Source organism: Agelaius phoeniceus, chromosome 1, assembly GCF_051311805.1.
Source record: "Agelaius phoeniceus isolate bAgePho1 chromosome 1, bAgePho1.hap1, whole genome shotgun sequence".
Classification (NCBI taxonomy): domain Eukaryota; kingdom Metazoa; phylum Chordata; class Aves; order Passeriformes; family Icteridae; genus Agelaius; species Agelaius phoeniceus.
Genome location: NC_135265.1, coordinates 15,159,279 through 15,176,920, shown reverse-complemented (window position 1 = coordinate 15,176,920; position 17,642 = coordinate 15,159,279). Strand labels below are relative to the sequence as shown.

At 37.8% G+C, this 17,642-nt stretch overlaps 1 protein-coding gene across 4 annotated transcripts in view; it reads left to right on the top strand.

The window, feature by feature from the left end:
• Nucleotides 1-14,277, top strand: part of ZEB1 (zinc finger E-box binding homeobox 1) — a 120,350-nt gene extending 106,073 nt beyond the window's left edge. For all 4 annotated transcript variants that reach the window (XM_054638150.2, XM_054638142.2, XM_077173427.1 and 1 more), the window contains 5 exons: nucleotides 104-306; nucleotides 5,376-5,481; nucleotides 6,278-8,088; nucleotides 9,507-9,687; nucleotides 11,792-14,277. In XM_054638150.2, coding sequence (XP_054494125.1) covers nucleotides 104-306; nucleotides 5,376-5,481; nucleotides 6,278-8,088; nucleotides 9,507-9,687; nucleotides 11,792-12,345 — 2,855 coding nt within the window. In that variant the 3' untranslated portion in view covers nucleotides 12,346-14,277. The remainder of the gene's footprint in view (nucleotides 1-103; nucleotides 307-5,375; nucleotides 5,482-6,277; nucleotides 8,089-9,506; nucleotides 9,688-11,791) is intronic.
• The last annotated feature ends 3,365 nt before the right edge of the window (nucleotides 14,278-17,642 follow it).

The following is a 17,642-nucleotide window of genomic DNA, read 5'->3' as shown; positions in this document are numbered from 1 at the left end:
ATGTTCTCTTACAGTAATAGGTGCAAATGTAAATCCTGTTTGTTGCAGGGAGTAAGTTTGGAACTCGTTTATTTAAGCGTGGTGCCTTGTGTGCCCTGTGTAGGAACTCCTGACGCGTTTTCCCAGCTGCTCACGTGCCCGTACTGCGACCGAGGGTACAAGCGCTTCACCTCTCTGAAGGAACACATCAAATACCGCCATGAAAAGAACGAGGATAACTTCAGCTGCTCCTTGTGCAGCTACACCTTTGCGTACAAAACGCAGCTTGACCGCCACATGACATCACACAAATCAGGAAGAGACCCAGTAAGTGGCATTTGAATTATGGTTGTTGTCCTCTGCAGCAGCGCTGTGGTTTGTTATGTGGGCAGAAATGTGCAGAGAGGGTAAACTGTTAGCAGCAGATCATCTGTGTGCTCATGGTCCAGGCCCAGAGAACACACTCAAGCTTGCTGCTCAAGTCAGGCTTTTTCTGTAGCTGGTTGAGATCTCAACTCCTGTTTTCATTCATCTAGGCACTAGGGTTGTTTTCAGAAGTGCTTTATTACATTTATAGGTAATTTGATGGTTTTTTCTGTTCATTGGTTACCATTGCATAAAAATTATGACTTAAATCTAATTTCAAGCCTTTAATGAAACATTTCCTGTTTGTTTTTTTTTCATAAGGCCTGTTTGAATAATTCACAATTTACTGTAGCATTTTTGCCCTTAAGAAACAAACCATTGTGTTGCTTGAACTGTGAGGTACAGTTTTTAAATGCAATTCATGCTGTAAGACAATATACAAATAATTAGTGTTTAAAATATGGTATTAAATGTGTGAAATATGATGTTAAGTACTAAATGAAGCAACAGAAAAGGCTAAAGATGTTATAAGCTTGTTTTCTCTGGTTCATGGGCTGACCTGAGGGCATGGGTCCCTGGAATGTCTTCCACGAGTTAACCATCTGATCATAACCATCAGAAGATCCCGAGTCTCTGTTCTCTCTTTTTCTTTTTATTTTTTTTTTACCCCCACAATGTCCCATCATCCATCCCCAGCACATTCTTATCAGAGGCACTCTGAGGCTCAGGAACCAACTTGAAACAGTCAGGAATTATCCAGAGAAAAAAAACATACAGATTTTCCACCACCAAGTTAAAGAGGCTGGGAGATGTTTCCTTCAGAGGACAGTCCAGAAAGATTCATACCCTCCCAAAACAAAACAGGAGACAAATATAACAGAAAAATGAAAAACTGAATGTAAAAGTAAAAGTACTTCCAACATTTCTGGTACCACTAAACCAACAGGCTGTAGCCCAGAGTAAAGGAAGATGCTTTACTTAAGGAAACCAGAGTAAAGGAGATGCTTTTTTACACACTGGCTGTTAACCTCCATTCTACAAAGTATCACCAAGTCCAAAAAATATAACAGGGTTAAAAATTTATGATACATTTTTGTACACAAGTGTTCACATTCACAGGTCAATTAAATTGGTACAAAAAGTATCAGCCATCCTTCTACAAAGATTTTATTGTCTGACAAGCTTTGGAATAACCTCACCAGCATATTCTGGTGTGGCAGTTGTTTTTTACTCAAATATGCTTCCCATGAGCAATTAATTTCTGTTTCGCTTCCTTTTTGGCTTGGCTTGCACTTTAAAAGTTACTTTCATCTTACATACATCTTATATTTCTAGCTATAAAATCTATGAATGCTATTTATATAATGCTTTTCTTGTGGGCTACCACATTTGTTTTCAGTCTTTTCAGTTACAAGCCTAAAACCATAAGAATAAAGTAGTAGGGGGAGATAGAAGCCATACTTGCATGCAGTTTGAATGAAAAAATAAAAAACACCAAGTGAGTAAACACTCAGAAGAATTGCTAAAAAGGGTAGCTTAAACTGTATTCCTACAAAAATATTTTAATGGATTTATACTTTTGAAGGCACAATTGTATTTGATTAATGTTGTTTCTATGGAGTATCTGGAACTCAGTATTACACCTGTGAAAGTGTGTTTTTTTCTCTCAAGCCATAGCCAGAATTAAAACTACAATGGTTTAGATACTTGGTAAATGTGAAATACTTGTTTGTTTTTGTTATTATTGCAAAGTTGTCATGTCTTCAAAATTGGCTGCATATACATGATTACATCATTTGAGTAATGGAAAATTTTGTCATTAGTAAAGTATAGACCTCCTGGCTGTGGATCTTAAACAGCTGCATGTTTAAAACTTGATGTCTTACTCTTAAAGAACTTCACCTGACCATAGATTATTTGGAGAACTTTGTTAGCTGGTAATGTCCATCATGTGACAATCTTATACTTGTTCTGTACAAAGAAGCAACGAGCAAAGATAAAATCTAGCTTAGTGAAGGCAGTGGAAGGGGTACCTGCACACTGGGCCTCCTTCTGAGCCAGGGGAAGGTATACAAAACTTCTACTCCTGCTCCAGCAGAGAGCTGAGAGCCACCCTGCACCTCTTCTTCTTTTTCTTCCCTCCCTCCTCCCCCTGCTCCTCACGGCACCCTTGGCTGCTTCCACACCACGAACAGTTGGTAGGAGGTGATGCTGTATGTGTCGTCTGCCTTCACATGTGAAGCACCAAAAGGGATGTTGAAGTGTGAAAAAGTACTTCTTATATTTGTTTTCATTTTTTTTCTCATCAGTTTATGAAGCACCTGTAGGTAGTTTTTCAGAATTTCACAGTGCCATGCACACTGCTGAGAAATGGCAGTTCTTGGAAACCATGGTCAAATCATCTGTGAAAAACCCCTGATATACCTGTAATTTCTGTCTTCCAAATAATTTTGGAGGATTCTCATTAATTAGTTTTGTTCTCTGGTGTGAGAGGGGTGAGCTTCAGTCCTAAGCACCGTAAACATTTGGTGCAGGGATGTACTAGTGGCTAGTTAAAGACCTTAATGCTGATGTTTCTTCTTTCAGTTCTTGAAGGAGTGCAGAAGATTATTCTTTGAATGTTGCAGTTAATTCTTTAATGAGCAGAAAACAGCAATTATGTACAGTGTATTAGAAATATATCACATATCTCAGGCGCAAACTAAAGTGGCTTTAACAGTGCTGAGATGGGGAAAACCATTTGAATCTGAGAAAATGAAGGTGAAAGTGTTACAGGTGGTACTTTGGAGAACTGTTGTGATTTCTCAGCCACATTTAAACAAGGTCCTTCAAAGTAATTCTGAACAGTATTATGAGAGAGCAAGAAAGCTGAACAGAGAGTTACAAATAAAAGAAGCTAAGGCAAAATAGATTTGGAAACACTACCTAGCAGAAAGCTTAAAGCACCTTACAGCTATGACTGGGAAAACAGGAAAACTCATTAGAATTTTGATAAGTGGAGTATGGACTTCCATGCCTTAGAAACAGAACATTAGATTTTAAAGACTGGAGCAGAAACATTTCTGACAGATTGAATACATGCCCTGATACTTAGTATGAATATTTATGTAGTCCAGGACCTGCAGTAACTGTGTATATCCTGAGTTCTGTTAGCTTGTATAATTCAAGACAAACAGTAGTAACTGACTCTCAGCAGGTTTAAGTAAATCCTGACACGGTCCTCTAGACTCATTGCAGTTGGATCATTTAAAGTGAAATGCAGTGAGTCAGCCACAGTCTTCCAGAACATCATCTTCAAGGGACTTAGTTAAACAGAGCTGAAAAGCCATGTGAACTAGCAAAAGACAGCTGACAATCTGGGAATGAGGATCAGGTGCTAATCGGGATAAACTCCAGTGAAGACCTCACTGCAGAGCCCAGGGGGAGGCAGGAAGCAGCTCACCCTGAGCAGGGTGGGAGCAGGATCTGCTGAGAGGTAAAATCTGCAGCTTAACCAACTGCTTCTCCCAGGGGAACTGTTGAATTAGAGTATGTGGAAGTAATTTAGATGATCTTATTTCAATTTGTCTTCTGTTAAAGGAGGACGGGGAGTAGAACAGGAAGGGTTGGTAATTTGGACAGCCTATGTCATAGCAGAGAGTTCAGACTTTCATCCAGCAATCTGCACAGCCAAAGGTTCTTCAGAACTGCAGGCATGTCTCACAGCAGGGTCACCATCCTGTGTTTTATCCATCCCTGCTTCTCCAGCACAGTTCTCAGCCCCAGTTGTTGTGTCTGTGCTCAGAAGAGCCCTAGCACTCGGTGAGCATCTGCTCCCAGTGCTGCCAAGCACAGCAGGCCAGGGCCAGGGGCTCCCCCCATGCTCTCACACCAGAGGTAGCTGATCCACACCTGCTGGTGGTGGTGGGCAGCCTGTTTGTCCCTGGAGTCCACGAACAACTCTGTTCATGAGTTTATGAAAATGCTTGCCCCAGTTACCAAAAATCTGCAGTGCATCCCCATAGTGGTAAAGTATCTTTTTGCCAAATGAGCTCTATTTAAAAAGGAGTTGCTGGGATTTTTCTAATAAACAAGTTGTTTGAACAGAAAAATTCCTAGTTCTTCGCTTTTATGTTGGTAATTAAGCTGTTTCAACTTTAAAAGTGCATGTATTTTTTGTCCTTAAAAATACACATTCATAGATTTATACAGTTTGCAGTAAAATTACAAATCTTGAACATATGTGTCACGTATATACTACAGATATTTACATGTCTGTTTTAGCTTTTGCTTTTTTTAAAACTAGTATAGCAATAAAGACAAAAACAATTTAGAACTTAACAATAAATGTTCTCACAAGGCAAAATCTAACAAAAATAATCACAGAGCTTCAGTGCAAATGATGAAAAGAGGTTTGATGTTTTGTACTTGGGAAACCCCTCCATATTTTTATTTGTTTTGGTTTGGTTTCTCACATTTATTTTGCAAATTAATTGTGACCAAGAGTACCTTTATTGTCACTAAGCTACCTTCTCTTGAGCAGTCCTGTGGCATCATTATATTGAGGGATCCAAGGCCAACAGTAAGCCCTGGAAGCATGTAAATGGAAAAATCAAGTCAACCGATTAAAGTTTAAACAGGTTTCTATAGACTTTAATGTTTTTCTATCCTGCATGAAATATTCTGTGGGTAGTGGGCTTGGGGTTTTTCCTTGATGGTTTTGCTTTCACAAGTAGAACTAGCATTCATCCTGGAACTTCCTACTAACATGTCAGTGTAAACTTCACCTGAATTTAGGAGAAGGGGCAACTGTGTTTTGAGTTTGTTTTGTTTCTTTCTCTTTACTGTATCAGATTTATTCCGAAGAAACGTGTGCCTCAGTTTTTACCTGATTTGTAATTTGTTTCCTTTTCCCATACCACCTTCAGTCTCTTACAATTATGGTTGATTCTTTTTGGGTTTGTATGGCTTTTTCTATGTTGCACTGTGAAAATAGAAGGTGTTTCTGCAAGATGCTGTGCTGTACAATAATTAAGATTTCTTTCTTACAGAGACATGTGACGCAGTCCAGCGGTAATCGAAAATTCAAGTGCACTGAATGTGGAAAAGCTTTTAAATATAAACACCACCTAAAGGAGCACCTACGAATCCACAGTGGTAAATAAATCAAGCATTGAATTGAGTACTAATGTTGCCATTTCTACTCTTTATAACTTTGATGTAATAGCAGTCTTGTAAGTCTAAGTTTAAAATACTAGTGTTTTCCTTATATTTTTCCCTCTGGAATACTGCAAGCACTGACTGCAGCCTTCAGCTCCCTGCGGGGAATATGTAGAAAAACTCAAGAGGATTTACAGTTGCAACTTAATCTCTTACAATTAAGGAAAACTTGACTTGTCACAGAAGAAATGGGGACATCTTTCTGGTCCTTTGCACTTGTCTGTTTTTCTTCAAAGTTTGCAGATCATTCAGTGTGTTGCAAGCCTTTCTAGAGAATTTTAATTGATAATAATCAGGACATAAGAACTGAGTGTTCCTCCTGCGGCTGTAATTGACATCATTCCAGATTAGTCATACTAAAGTAGACTCAGGACACAATTTATTGGATAAGTTATAAGAAATATTATATAAGAAGTTTGAAGTTAGTGGTGGTACTACTTTAATGAAGTTCAGTGAAATCTATAATTGTCAAATAGAGAAATACTGGAACATATGATCATGTGGGCTCCATCCTATAGCTATGGATCACCAGCTTGTTAAAGGAGCCTTGGCTCAGAGCTATACTCTTACTGTTCAATTCACTAGATAAGATTTTTTTCCCCCCTAGAACTCTTTGAGAGGTCATTATGATGTTTTTGTTCTGATAATTATTGTTTGATGAAGTTGCGCTGTAACCTCGTTAACTGTTGCATATGCCTTTTCTCTTTTCTTTTTTATTTTTTCTTCTGTTTAGGAGAGAAGCCATATGAGTGCCCAAACTGCAAGAAACGTTTTTCCCATTCTGGTTCATACAGTTCACACATAAGCAGTAAGAAGTGTATTGGTTTGATGCCCGTGAATGGTCGAGCCCGGTCAGGGCTCAAGATGTCTCAGTGCTCCTCCCCTTCCCTTTCTGCATCACCAGGTAGCCCAGCAAGACCACAGATACGACAAAAGATAGAAAATAAACCCTTGCAAGAGCAGCTTCCTCTTAACCAAATTAAAACTGAACCTGTGGATTATGAATTCAAGCCCATAGTGGTTGCTTCAGGAATTAATTGTTCAAACCCTTTGCAAAATGGGGTTTTTAGTGGTGGTAGCCCATTGCAGGCAACCAGTTCTCCTCAGGGTGTGGTGCAAGCTGTTGTTCTACCAACAGTAGGTCTGGTGTCTCCCATAAGCATCAATTTAAGTGACATTCAAAATGTACTAAAAGTGGCAGTGGATGGTAATGTAATAAGGCAAGTACTGGAAAACAATCATGCTAATCTTGTGTCCAAAGAACAAGAAACAATCAACAATGCATCTATTCAACAAGCTGGCCATTCCCTCATTTCAGCTATCAGTCTTCCTTTGGTTGACCAAGATGGGACAACCAAAATTATCATCAACTACAGCTTGGAGCAGCCAAGTCAACTTCAGGTTGTTCCACAAAATCTAAAAAAAGAAAACTCCGTTCCTGCAAATACTTGCAAAAATGAGAAATTACCACAAGATCTCACAGTGAAGTCTGAGAAAGATAAGAACTTTGAAGGAGAGACCAACGATAGCACTTGTCTTCTTTGTGATGACTGTCCAGGAGATCTTAATGCACTTCAAGAATTAAAGCACTATGAAACAAAAAGCCCTCCTCAGCTTCCCCAGCCCAGTGGAGCAGAAGCTGAGAAACCTGAGTCCCCTGTCCCATCAGAAACCGGGGAGAACAACTTGTCCCCTGGTCAGCCACCTTTAAAGAACCTTCTCTCACTCCTAAAAGCGTATTATGCATTAAATGCACAACCAAGTGCAGAAGAGCTTTCAAAAATAGCAGATTCTGTAAACCTACCACTGGATGTGGTAAAAAAGTGGTTTGAAAAAATGCAAGCTGGACAGATTTCTGTGCAGTCTTCTGGACCATCTTCTCCTGAACAAGTTAAATTAAGCAGCCCCGCAGACAACGATGATCAAGCAGCAACTTCAAATGTGAGCGAACCCCAGAACAGCACAAATAACTCACAAAATCCTGGCAGTACAACGAAATCTCAGACTTTACCAGGGGCTTCAACTCTGAATGGTTCACACAGTAGCACGCCATCTGCATCACCACTAAACCTTTCTTCATCAAGAAATTCACAGGGTTACACGTACACGGCAGAGGGTGTACAAGAAGAGCCACAAATAGAACCTCTTGACCTTTCGCTACCAAAGCAACATGGAGAACTGTTGGAAAGATCTACCATAACTAGTGTTTACCAGAACAGTGTTTATTCTGTCCAAGAAGAACCTTTGAACTTAACTTGTGCAAAAAAAGAACCACAAAAGGACAGCAGTGTTACAGACTCTGATCCTATTGTAAATGTAATCCCACCAAGTGCCAATCCCATAAATATTGCTATACCTACAGTCACTGCCCAGTTACCTACAATTGTTGCCATTGCTGACCAGAACAGTGTTCCCTGCTTGAGAGCTCTCGCTGCCAATAAGCAAACCATTTTGATTCCACAGGTGGCTTATACATACTCTACTACAGTTAGTCCTGCAGTTCATGAGACACCACCAAAACAGATCCAAGCCAATGGAAATCAGGTACTTCGGTCCCCATATTCCTACATGATGTACGTATGATGTATTCAATCTGTACCTCTGCTGAACTAACAGAAAGCTATCAAGGTGAACTAAATAAAAAGATAAATACAAGCTATCAGGCTTATTTGACTTGATTGTAAATAGGTAATAGATATTACTGTTGTGCCCTCTGCCATGCTAGTTAGCTTCAGGCAGCTTGAGTCCAGACTAATAGAAACTGTTGAGTGTGGACAACTCAGTTAATTCTCCATATTTAATCTTCTAGGACATTAGTGCTCACTGTTCTAAAGACCATCTAATGCTCCTGATCAAAAAGCAAAATAAAAACATGGCTTTTGTCTTTTGCTGGCTCTGCATCTCCTTTTTCCCCATATTCAGAAAATAAACTCCTTGGAACTTTTGGTTACTCCTTTTGTGCTGCTCTGCTTCCTTGATTTGCAGAGTAGCTGAATTCATCCTACACTGTAATGTCACTTTAAACAAAATGCAGATATAGTCTCAACTGAAAGTCAGGGAGATATTTATCTTCATCTGCCATTCCTGTATCCTGGCTTGTTCCTCCCTGGGTACATCGAGATGGGATCTAATTGGGGTCAGTCCTCCTGAGAATCATCTGTGAACATTAAGGTAGGGACAGGGCAGAACAGAAAAGTGGCTGAGTGTTTCTACTTAAATCTTAGAAATTGGTGGTCTAGCATTTTATTCAGGCTTCTGTATTGCCAGAGACTGAGGAGCATTGAAGGGTTACAAGGCTGCTTATATTAAAAGTTGGAGGCTAACATGTACATGTTGCCGATATCAGTAGAAAATACTGTGCTTTTACAAGGAAGCTTTAGCACTTAAACTGCTTAGAAATACACAACAGTTATATTTTTGAAAATATTTACTAATGACAGTACTTGAAGTCCCCTAAATTTTGGATTAAATAGTACTTGTGGTAGTTTCATGAGGAAGAAGGTAGTCAAATATGCAAATTTGAATGGTAATTTAAATAGGTTTTTTGTGAAAACTTCAGCAAAAACAATCTTTTAACTTCATAAAATCTCCGAGGCAGCAAAAGGTAGGTGGACCAGCATTAGCTGAAAGATGCAGTTAGGTGACAAATTTGCCCTTCCCACTTACTGAAGTGCTTTACAGGTCTGTAATATTGCATTTATTTTATGGGCCCTAAAACATAGCTTAGACCTGGCCAACAGTCATATTTGGATGTGATTAAAACCAGTCCCAGTGAGGAAATCTGTATCTGGCTGGTGGCAGGGACTGCAAAGCAGAACAATGCAGTAAAGGGTTGTTTTTTGACTGTGGAAGTCTAAACAATTTTGTTTGGCTATTTATGGAATTGAATGGGAATAGAAGCTTCAGTTCATGTGAGTGACTTCTTTTATTGGAGTTAACCTATTTTTATAATTTTTTTGAAGGATGAAAGGCAAGACACTAGCTCAGAAGGAATATCCAATTTAGAAGATCAAAATGATTCTGATTCAACACCCCCAAAGAAAAAAATGAGAAAGACAGAAAATGGGATGTATGCATGTGATTTATGTGACAAAATATTCCAGAAGAGCAGCTCGTTATTGAGACATAAGTATGAACACACAGGTATGTACTAGGAAAAGACTTTTCTGATTGTTATGTCTTTGGTAGCATGTAACTGATAATCTCAACTGGAACCCAGTTCTCAGGTGGTATAGGGGAGTGTAGCAGTCCTTACTGCCTGTGCTAAGCTTTCTTTAGAAACACTTGGTTTTGTATATTTGTTTGACAGAACAGCAATTCTGTCTTTCTTTGAATTTGTTAGACCTAAACCCTAAATAGAAAAAGGGGAGTTTTTGCTTCTGGCTTGTGGATAATCATCTGTGAGCTACAGCCTATAAATGAGGATATATTACTTCTAATTTACCTTGCCTGGTTATAAATTTTGAAAAAATGAAAAATAAAAGCTGAGGGGAAAAGGATCATGTATGTATTTGATATTGTGCATGAAAAACAGTGTGCATATCTGGCATGAAGGATTTTCCAACTGGGCTACATTTATAATGCCCTGAAGTTAACAGCTTCAGCTATTCATTAGACATAGAATCTAACTGCTAATGAACACCCTTTTGGCTTTGATTTTTATTTTTAATTCTCATAGTTGTTCCTTTTGGCTCAGGTTCTGGTATCTTTAGGATATTTTTATTACCTCTTGCGCTCTTATTTCTTCTGTGGTGTCTTAAAGTAAGAATTCTTTTTTTTTTTTTTTTTTTTTACTGATTAGGTCCCATATATATATATTGGGTTTTGTACTATATATTGCCAAATATGTGTTGGGTTTTGTATTATTGCTGGCTCTGTTATCTTCTCTTTCCCCATATCCATAAAATAAACTCTTTAGAACTTCTGGCTACTCCCTTCATGCTGCTCTACTTTCTTGGTTGACAGAGTAGCTGAATTATTATAATTAATTATATTTCTGCATATTAACATTTTAATGTTATCTCACATATAAAATTAAAAGCATAGCAAAATCTTTTTTGTCTTGATCAATTTTCTCAAGTTGTATTCATTAAGGGTGTCTTATTTCATACCTATTCTGTCCTGAGACTCTTTTAACTCTTCCTTTTCCTAGCAGAATTGTTCTTCCCCTACCAGTGTTAACTTCAATGTAACATTCAAAATCATAGAATCATTTAGGTTGGGAAAGACCTTTAAGATCATTGACTCCAACCATTAACCCAGCACTGCCAAGTCCACTGGTAAACCCTGTCCCAAAAGTGCCACATCTGCTTGTCTTTTAAGTACCTCCAGGGATGGTGACTCAGCCACTTCCCCAGGCAGCCAGTGCTTCACAACCCTTTTGGTTGAGAAACTGTTCCTAATTTCCAATCTAAACCTCCCCTGGCACAACTTGAGGCCATTTCCTCTTGTTCTAGCACTTCTTTATTGGGAAGAGAGACCAACATCTGCCTTGTTCCTTGTTTGGCATGAGATGTCATGGTTGTGCTGGTTGTCTGTGTAGTGTGATCAGAAACCTGATGTCTTACTGTCTTTGTCTTTTATGTCTGAGCTAAGACTGCAAAGTCATTTTGTGTAACAACTTTAAATGTCAAAATCAAAATAACACTGCTAGGCTCCTGATACATTTCTGAGACTCTAAAAACAAGACAGGAGCTGGAAAACAGCAGAAACACACTGAGGGAAACAGATTTTTTTTCATGTCAATGCATGCATAGTCAGCAAGTTTTGTACATAAAGCATTCAGCTTAGATTTTAGAATTATTTTCCTTTTACCTGTATCATGGAAGGACTTCGTACACCAACACCAACGTAAAAGCTTAGCTAATTTTAAAATACCATCAATATAGAAAAGTTAAAATGGTTTCAATTGAAAATAATTTATGCAAGAAAAATGTCTCATTTTCTAATTTATTTTTGCACTTTTTTGGTGCTAAAAGTTATATATGAGAATCTCTTTATGAGATGATGAGTTTTCCAAAAAAAGTTACAAATGACTGTAGTGATTGTGACAACGTACCGTTGCACCTTTGTCCTTTGGGCTCAGGAGAGAAACTCGGGCTGATAATGCATTGAGTAGAACATCTTGTTATATAAAATTTCATCTATGCTAATATGTTCACCAACAGCATTTTACAATGAAAACAGCAGTGCACATTTTTAAAACTTCAGCTACAAGATGCCCAACTGTTTGTGCTTTATTTTACAGGTAAAAGACCTCACGAGTGTGGAATCTGTACGAAAGCATTTAAACACAAACACCATTTGATCGAACACATGCGACTGCATTCTGGGGAAAAGCCCTACCAATGTGACAAGTGTGGAAAGAGGTTTTCCCACTCGGGCTCTTACTCTCAGCACATGAACCATCGCTACTCCTACTGCAAAAGGGAGCCCGAGGAGCGCGACAGCGCCGAGCCCGAGGAGCTGGGCCCTGAGGCGCTGAGCAGCGAGCACGCCGTGCCCAGGGCGTCCCCCTCGCAGATCGACTCGGATGAGAGGGAGAGCCTAACCAGGGAGGAGGAGGAGTACAGTGAAAAAGAGGAAGAGGAGGAGGAAGAAAAAGACATAGAGGGACTTCAGGAAGAAAAAGAATGTAGGGAACTACAAGAAGTAGGGGATGCGGAAGAAGTAGCAGCAGTAGAAGAGGAAGAAGGGAAGACTGAAGGTGACAAGAATGATGAAGCTGTAAATCAAGCAAGCAATGCAGAACCAGAAGTTATACAAAATAATGGGCAGGTGTCAGAAGAAAATAATGAATAAAGCTTACGTGCTAGGTTTTTTCTATAAGGAAAAAAAAATTGGTAATGAAGTTCCTTCTATATTATACATGCTTTTCATGGAAACGCAGTAGCCTGCATACTGTGATTTCTGTTCACTACTGTGTAAAAAAATATATATATAAAAAAATGAAAAGAAAAAAAAAAAGAAATCCAGGTGTGCCTGAACCTCAAACTTAGTAATTTTTCACACAGTTTTCAAAGTTAGGAACAAGTTTATAACATGAAGCAGATTAGAAAAATACAGTGACTCTGGAAGCAAAGATTTACCAGGTTGTAGGAAACCTGATTATTAGACAAGCATCTGGCATTGTTTGTTTTATCAGTATTAATTTTCATTCTTAAGTTGATTAATTTTTAAACTGTACAATTGGGAGAGATTTATATGATTTTTTTTTTTTTTATGGTAAAACATTTCCTAAATCCGCTTCAGTATTTTCTTATGTTTTACAATGTGAGAACTTCTGCACTACAAAATTCCCTTTCGCAGAGACGTGTAATGCAGTTGCAAACAGTGCTTGGCTACCTTTGTAAATTCAACCTAGAAGGTAGCAGTTTATGACATTAGATGTTGTAGTAGAGCATATTATCATTTAAAGTGTATTGTTAGCCTTAATGAAGAAGATGATAGAAGAACTGAAGTTTCTTACTCATGTGGTTAAAAATGTAGTTGAGAAGATTGTCGTTGAGTTCTGATTGCAGGGACTAACAGTGTTGATACTGGTAAGGACAGGAAAGTTGTCAAAAACAGTGTTTGTAATTGTGTTTGAGTATGTAGTAACAATATGAAGGATATGATATGAAGCTTTGTATCTCCTTTGGCCTTATGCAAGACCTATGTGCTGTAAGTGCCATTTATCAGTATTACAAAGGCTCTAAGCAGCCTTTACCCAATGTGTGGCCTACAATAACTAGCATTTGTTGATTTGTATCAAACTTCTAAACTATTCATGGGGAAAAAACACTCAGCCATCAGAGAAGTAAGAACACTGGTATATTTCATTATTTAATTATTTGGTGGTATTTTGGGTTAATACCTGACTTGCAGAATTTCTCTACAATAATTACAAGGGAAATTTTCTAATCTGCTTTATTGCTTTATTGGTTTACTTTAATTTCAGACACATACATGACATGTTATCTGGCTCATAAGTATTTTCAAATGTTAGTTATTATGGACCCCATTTATTAACAATGTTAGCTGATTTTTACCTATCAGTATTATTTTATTTCTTTTAGTTTATAGATCTGTGCAACATTTTGTACTGTATGTCTTCAAACCTGGCAGTATTAATACCCTTCTTACTGACATATGTACCTTTTTAGTTTTAGAAAACTTTTATATTTATGTGTCTTATTTTTATATTTCTTTATTTATTACACAGTGTAGTGTATAATACTGTAGTTTGTATTAATACAATAATATATTTTAGTATGAAAATTTGGAAAGTTGATAAGATTTAAAGTAGAGATGCAATCGGTTCTCTTGCATTGAGATTTGATTTAACAGTGTTATGTTAACATTTATACTTGCCTTGGACTGTAGAACAGAAGAATTAAAATGGGAATGTATTAATTTTACAATTGCAATCAATTCATTTTACCTTTACCCAGTTTTTAATATAAAGCTCTTAAATTTTGAAATTCACTGTGTGACTAATAGCATGATGCTCTGCAGTTTTATTAAGAGATTAGTCTAACCATAAAACTCTCATTTCCTTAGTAAGCCAAATTAGAATAATCTTATAAAACAGTGTTGGGAACAATGTTTAACATTTTTGTGCCAATTTGTTCCTGTATTCATGTATGTATGTTACAAATCTGAAACTTCATTTTTAAGTTCCTTGTTACATCATGGTCATTTTCTAGTTTTTTACCAGACTCCCCATCTCACAATAAAATGCGTCAACAAGTCTGACTTACTGTCATTATTCTGGTAATGTAGAAAGTGCATTTAAATGATTTTTATGAGAAGTTACTGAAACACAGCTTCTGCTCCAGTGACAGTCCTGGGTTTCAGGGGTACATAAGGAGCATGGAAGTGGAAGAAGGGTTTGAACTGTGTGCAGGCACAGGGATTGCTACATTGATTTACCAGTGTCAGGAGAACAACTGAGTTTTCAAAATGAACCATGTGGGTTGTTCTTTTGGGTCTTTTTATTTTGGTGTACCTATCTAATGTACTGTTCAATGCTATTTTTCAATAAGACTGCTTTTAAATGAAATAAGTCTCCAACTGTTTTCTTGACTTAGCAATAAGTTAGTTGTCCATGGAAAGGCTGATGTATCTATTGCTGTTGAACTTCATAAAGATACAATGCCAACATTGCAGGTATATAATTTCAGTAATGTAAGTATAAAGGCTTGAAAATTTTAATATATATGCATGGTTACAATGTTTTGTCATTCAAGCAAAGTTTACAGACCGTTCTTTAAGCAAAGTTCTCTTCTTTAATGGTCCCTAAAATGGAATTTCAGTTGTTAATATGGGGGGCAGGGGGTTTATGAACATCGTGTAAGTTACTTTATATTCACATACCTAAGTTTTGGGTATTTCTCAATCTTATTATCTCAGTATTAATGCATACAGAGGATTTCTCCCATATAGTAATCATTTTACTTCCTGTGCATCTTGCTGTACAGTATATGAATACTGCACTTTTAAGTAAAATTCTACCTTCATAGTATCATTGAGCTAAATATGTGAAAGCTGTTTTGAAAAAAACAACATTTATGTTGCATTAATAATATTGTCTTATAATTATCATCATAACAGAATTAATCAGGTGGTTCAGAATTTCTCCCAGGTAGAACTGCTCTCTGCTCTCTTTTAGGTAATGAAACACACTTTCTTGAAACTATTTTAAGATTTTCATATTTTTCATATTCCAAGATGTCTGTGGTGAAATGGGAAAATAATAAACCCAGTGAGACATTTGGTGAAATGGGAAAATTTCATTGTCTTTAGTAGTAGAACAGAGAATTTTGGTAAACCTAAGGTTTCTCATATAAGTGACAGCTGAATGCAGAAGGCCAGTAATTTGGATAGTAAGTAAAGTCCAAGCAACTTTTACTCAGGAAATGTCATTGTTTTGGGGGAGAAAATTTATATTCATTACTTACACTATGTTATTAACATTTTAATCTTCAAAATGGATTGGTGCGTTGAGTTTTGCATCTGTTAAGCTCAGTGATGTCTTTGGTGTTTGTGACTTTGTAATATCATCTGTTACCTGTTTGAAAAACACAAACTGTGGTGTGTCTTCATTTGGTTGAGCAAACTCATGTGGAAGCCAGAGGTGCTTAGAGGATGCAGAAGCTGTTCCCAGCCCCAGCACTGAGGAGGGTCTGTGTGTGTGGGGATGCCTGGGCAGCTGTGACCGAGTCCAAGCCCCAGGGGAGCAGCAGCAGCCCAGCTGTGGCCATGTGGGTTTTGTGATTTTGTGACCTCTCTCTGAATTAATGGCAAAGCAGTTTCAAGGACAGCAAGTTTCCCACAAAAAAAAAAAAAAAAAAAAAAAAAAAAAAAAAAGCATAAAACCTTTGCTTCTGTCTTTTAGAGATAAATGAAAGTTGGGAAAGAGCAGTGAACATGAGCTGTGTAGATTTAATGAAACTCCACTGTGCTATGACCTGTTCTTCAGTCACAAGATGAAAAGTCCATCAGCTGCCCTGTGTGCCCAAGCTGATGTCTGTGCCTGCTTCTTCCTCAGGCTCACCATGCATCCCTCATCTTGGCACAGCACTCAGGGAGCAGGCTGGCAGAAAGAAAAGTGTCCTTGGAATTCAGCATGGGACAGCCCTGCTGTGCCTGGGGCACTGGTTTTATTTCTGCTACTGACCTGTCTCCAAAATATAATGAACTACCACCTCAAAATCAGTTGGAGTTGCAAAATTGTGACAATTATATGACCTCTTTTATCAAATAATATGAGAATAAGGAAAATGTTACAGAATAACTATAGGAACATTGTTACAGAAGTAAATACTAAGTTTTGGCCCTGGGATGGGAAATACCCTTAGGAGGTCCTGAGCTAATAGGAAAAGAAAGATGGACTTAGGGCTACAGAGAAAACTTTGAGGAGGGAAAACAGAGGATACACTGAAGATACATTGAGAAAGAGTAACTGCTCCTTCTCTTTCAGTAATACTCATATGGCATCCCAGTGGTGATTCCCAAATTCTCCATAGCCACATTGCTGTCTAGTTGCTGTTTTTCTGGAGCAGCCTATCCATGTGTGTAATCAATAGCACAGAAATATTCAGCAATTCTGTATGATGAGCTTGAAAGGTTTTTTAACATATTGTATTGAATTCCAAATAGATTAATGAATGCTAGAAAAAGAAATGAAAAAGTTTTGTTACTTTGGCTAATCTCGGAATTGCAATGTGCTTCAGTAAATACCTTAAATTTTAGTAGAATAATGCACTATGGCATATCAACCCAGGACATAACATATTTACCCTAAAAGGCAGTGTTGTTCAGACTCAGTAAAAATTGCTTCAACTGCCAACAAGTGTTGTACTCACACTCTTGAGTGAAATTATTCTACTGCAATTATTTCTGGTACACCCAAAGTCTGTACAAGCAGCACTTTGCTCATGTTTGTGCTGGCAAAGTGGGATGGTGGTGGCCACCAGACTAAATGGCAATTTGAAAGAAAAGCTATTTCCAAGATAGAAAATATGACACTACTAAAAGCTCAGTTTTTGCTACAGCAAAATGCTACACTGGGGCTTTTTTCATCAAAGCAATGAAAGATCAGAACATGACACTCCAAACCAACATAGAACTCCATAACAGAGAAATGAAAATACTTCTTAGGGTACAGAAGACCATTTGAAGTAAAGGTAATGGTGTGAGGATGAGAAAAGTCCATTTTGGTCCTGGAGGCTATAGTGAAGATAGGTGATGGAGGAGAAGGGAGAAAAGAGCTTAATCTGCACTGTGCTGAGCACTTCTTCAGAGTGGGTGCTTTCTAATTTATTTACTACCAAGGTGTGAGTCTGCACACAATTCTCTGCTTGGATAGAGATTTTGGTGTGTGGTTTGCAGCTCACAGTCCGGTGCTTTAAAAGGTACTTTTTTTAATCTTTCCTTGGCAGAATAGCTTGTTTAATTGTTGCTACAATAATCTCTAAATTTCATCTGGGAAATTCAATATTAGAGTATCTTTCAAGTCTGTGCTTTGTCATTTAATGTTAATATTTTTTCTTGAACAGTTGTTATAATGCTATTTGCACAATCTGATTATCACCAAAAAAAAACCCCACAAAAGA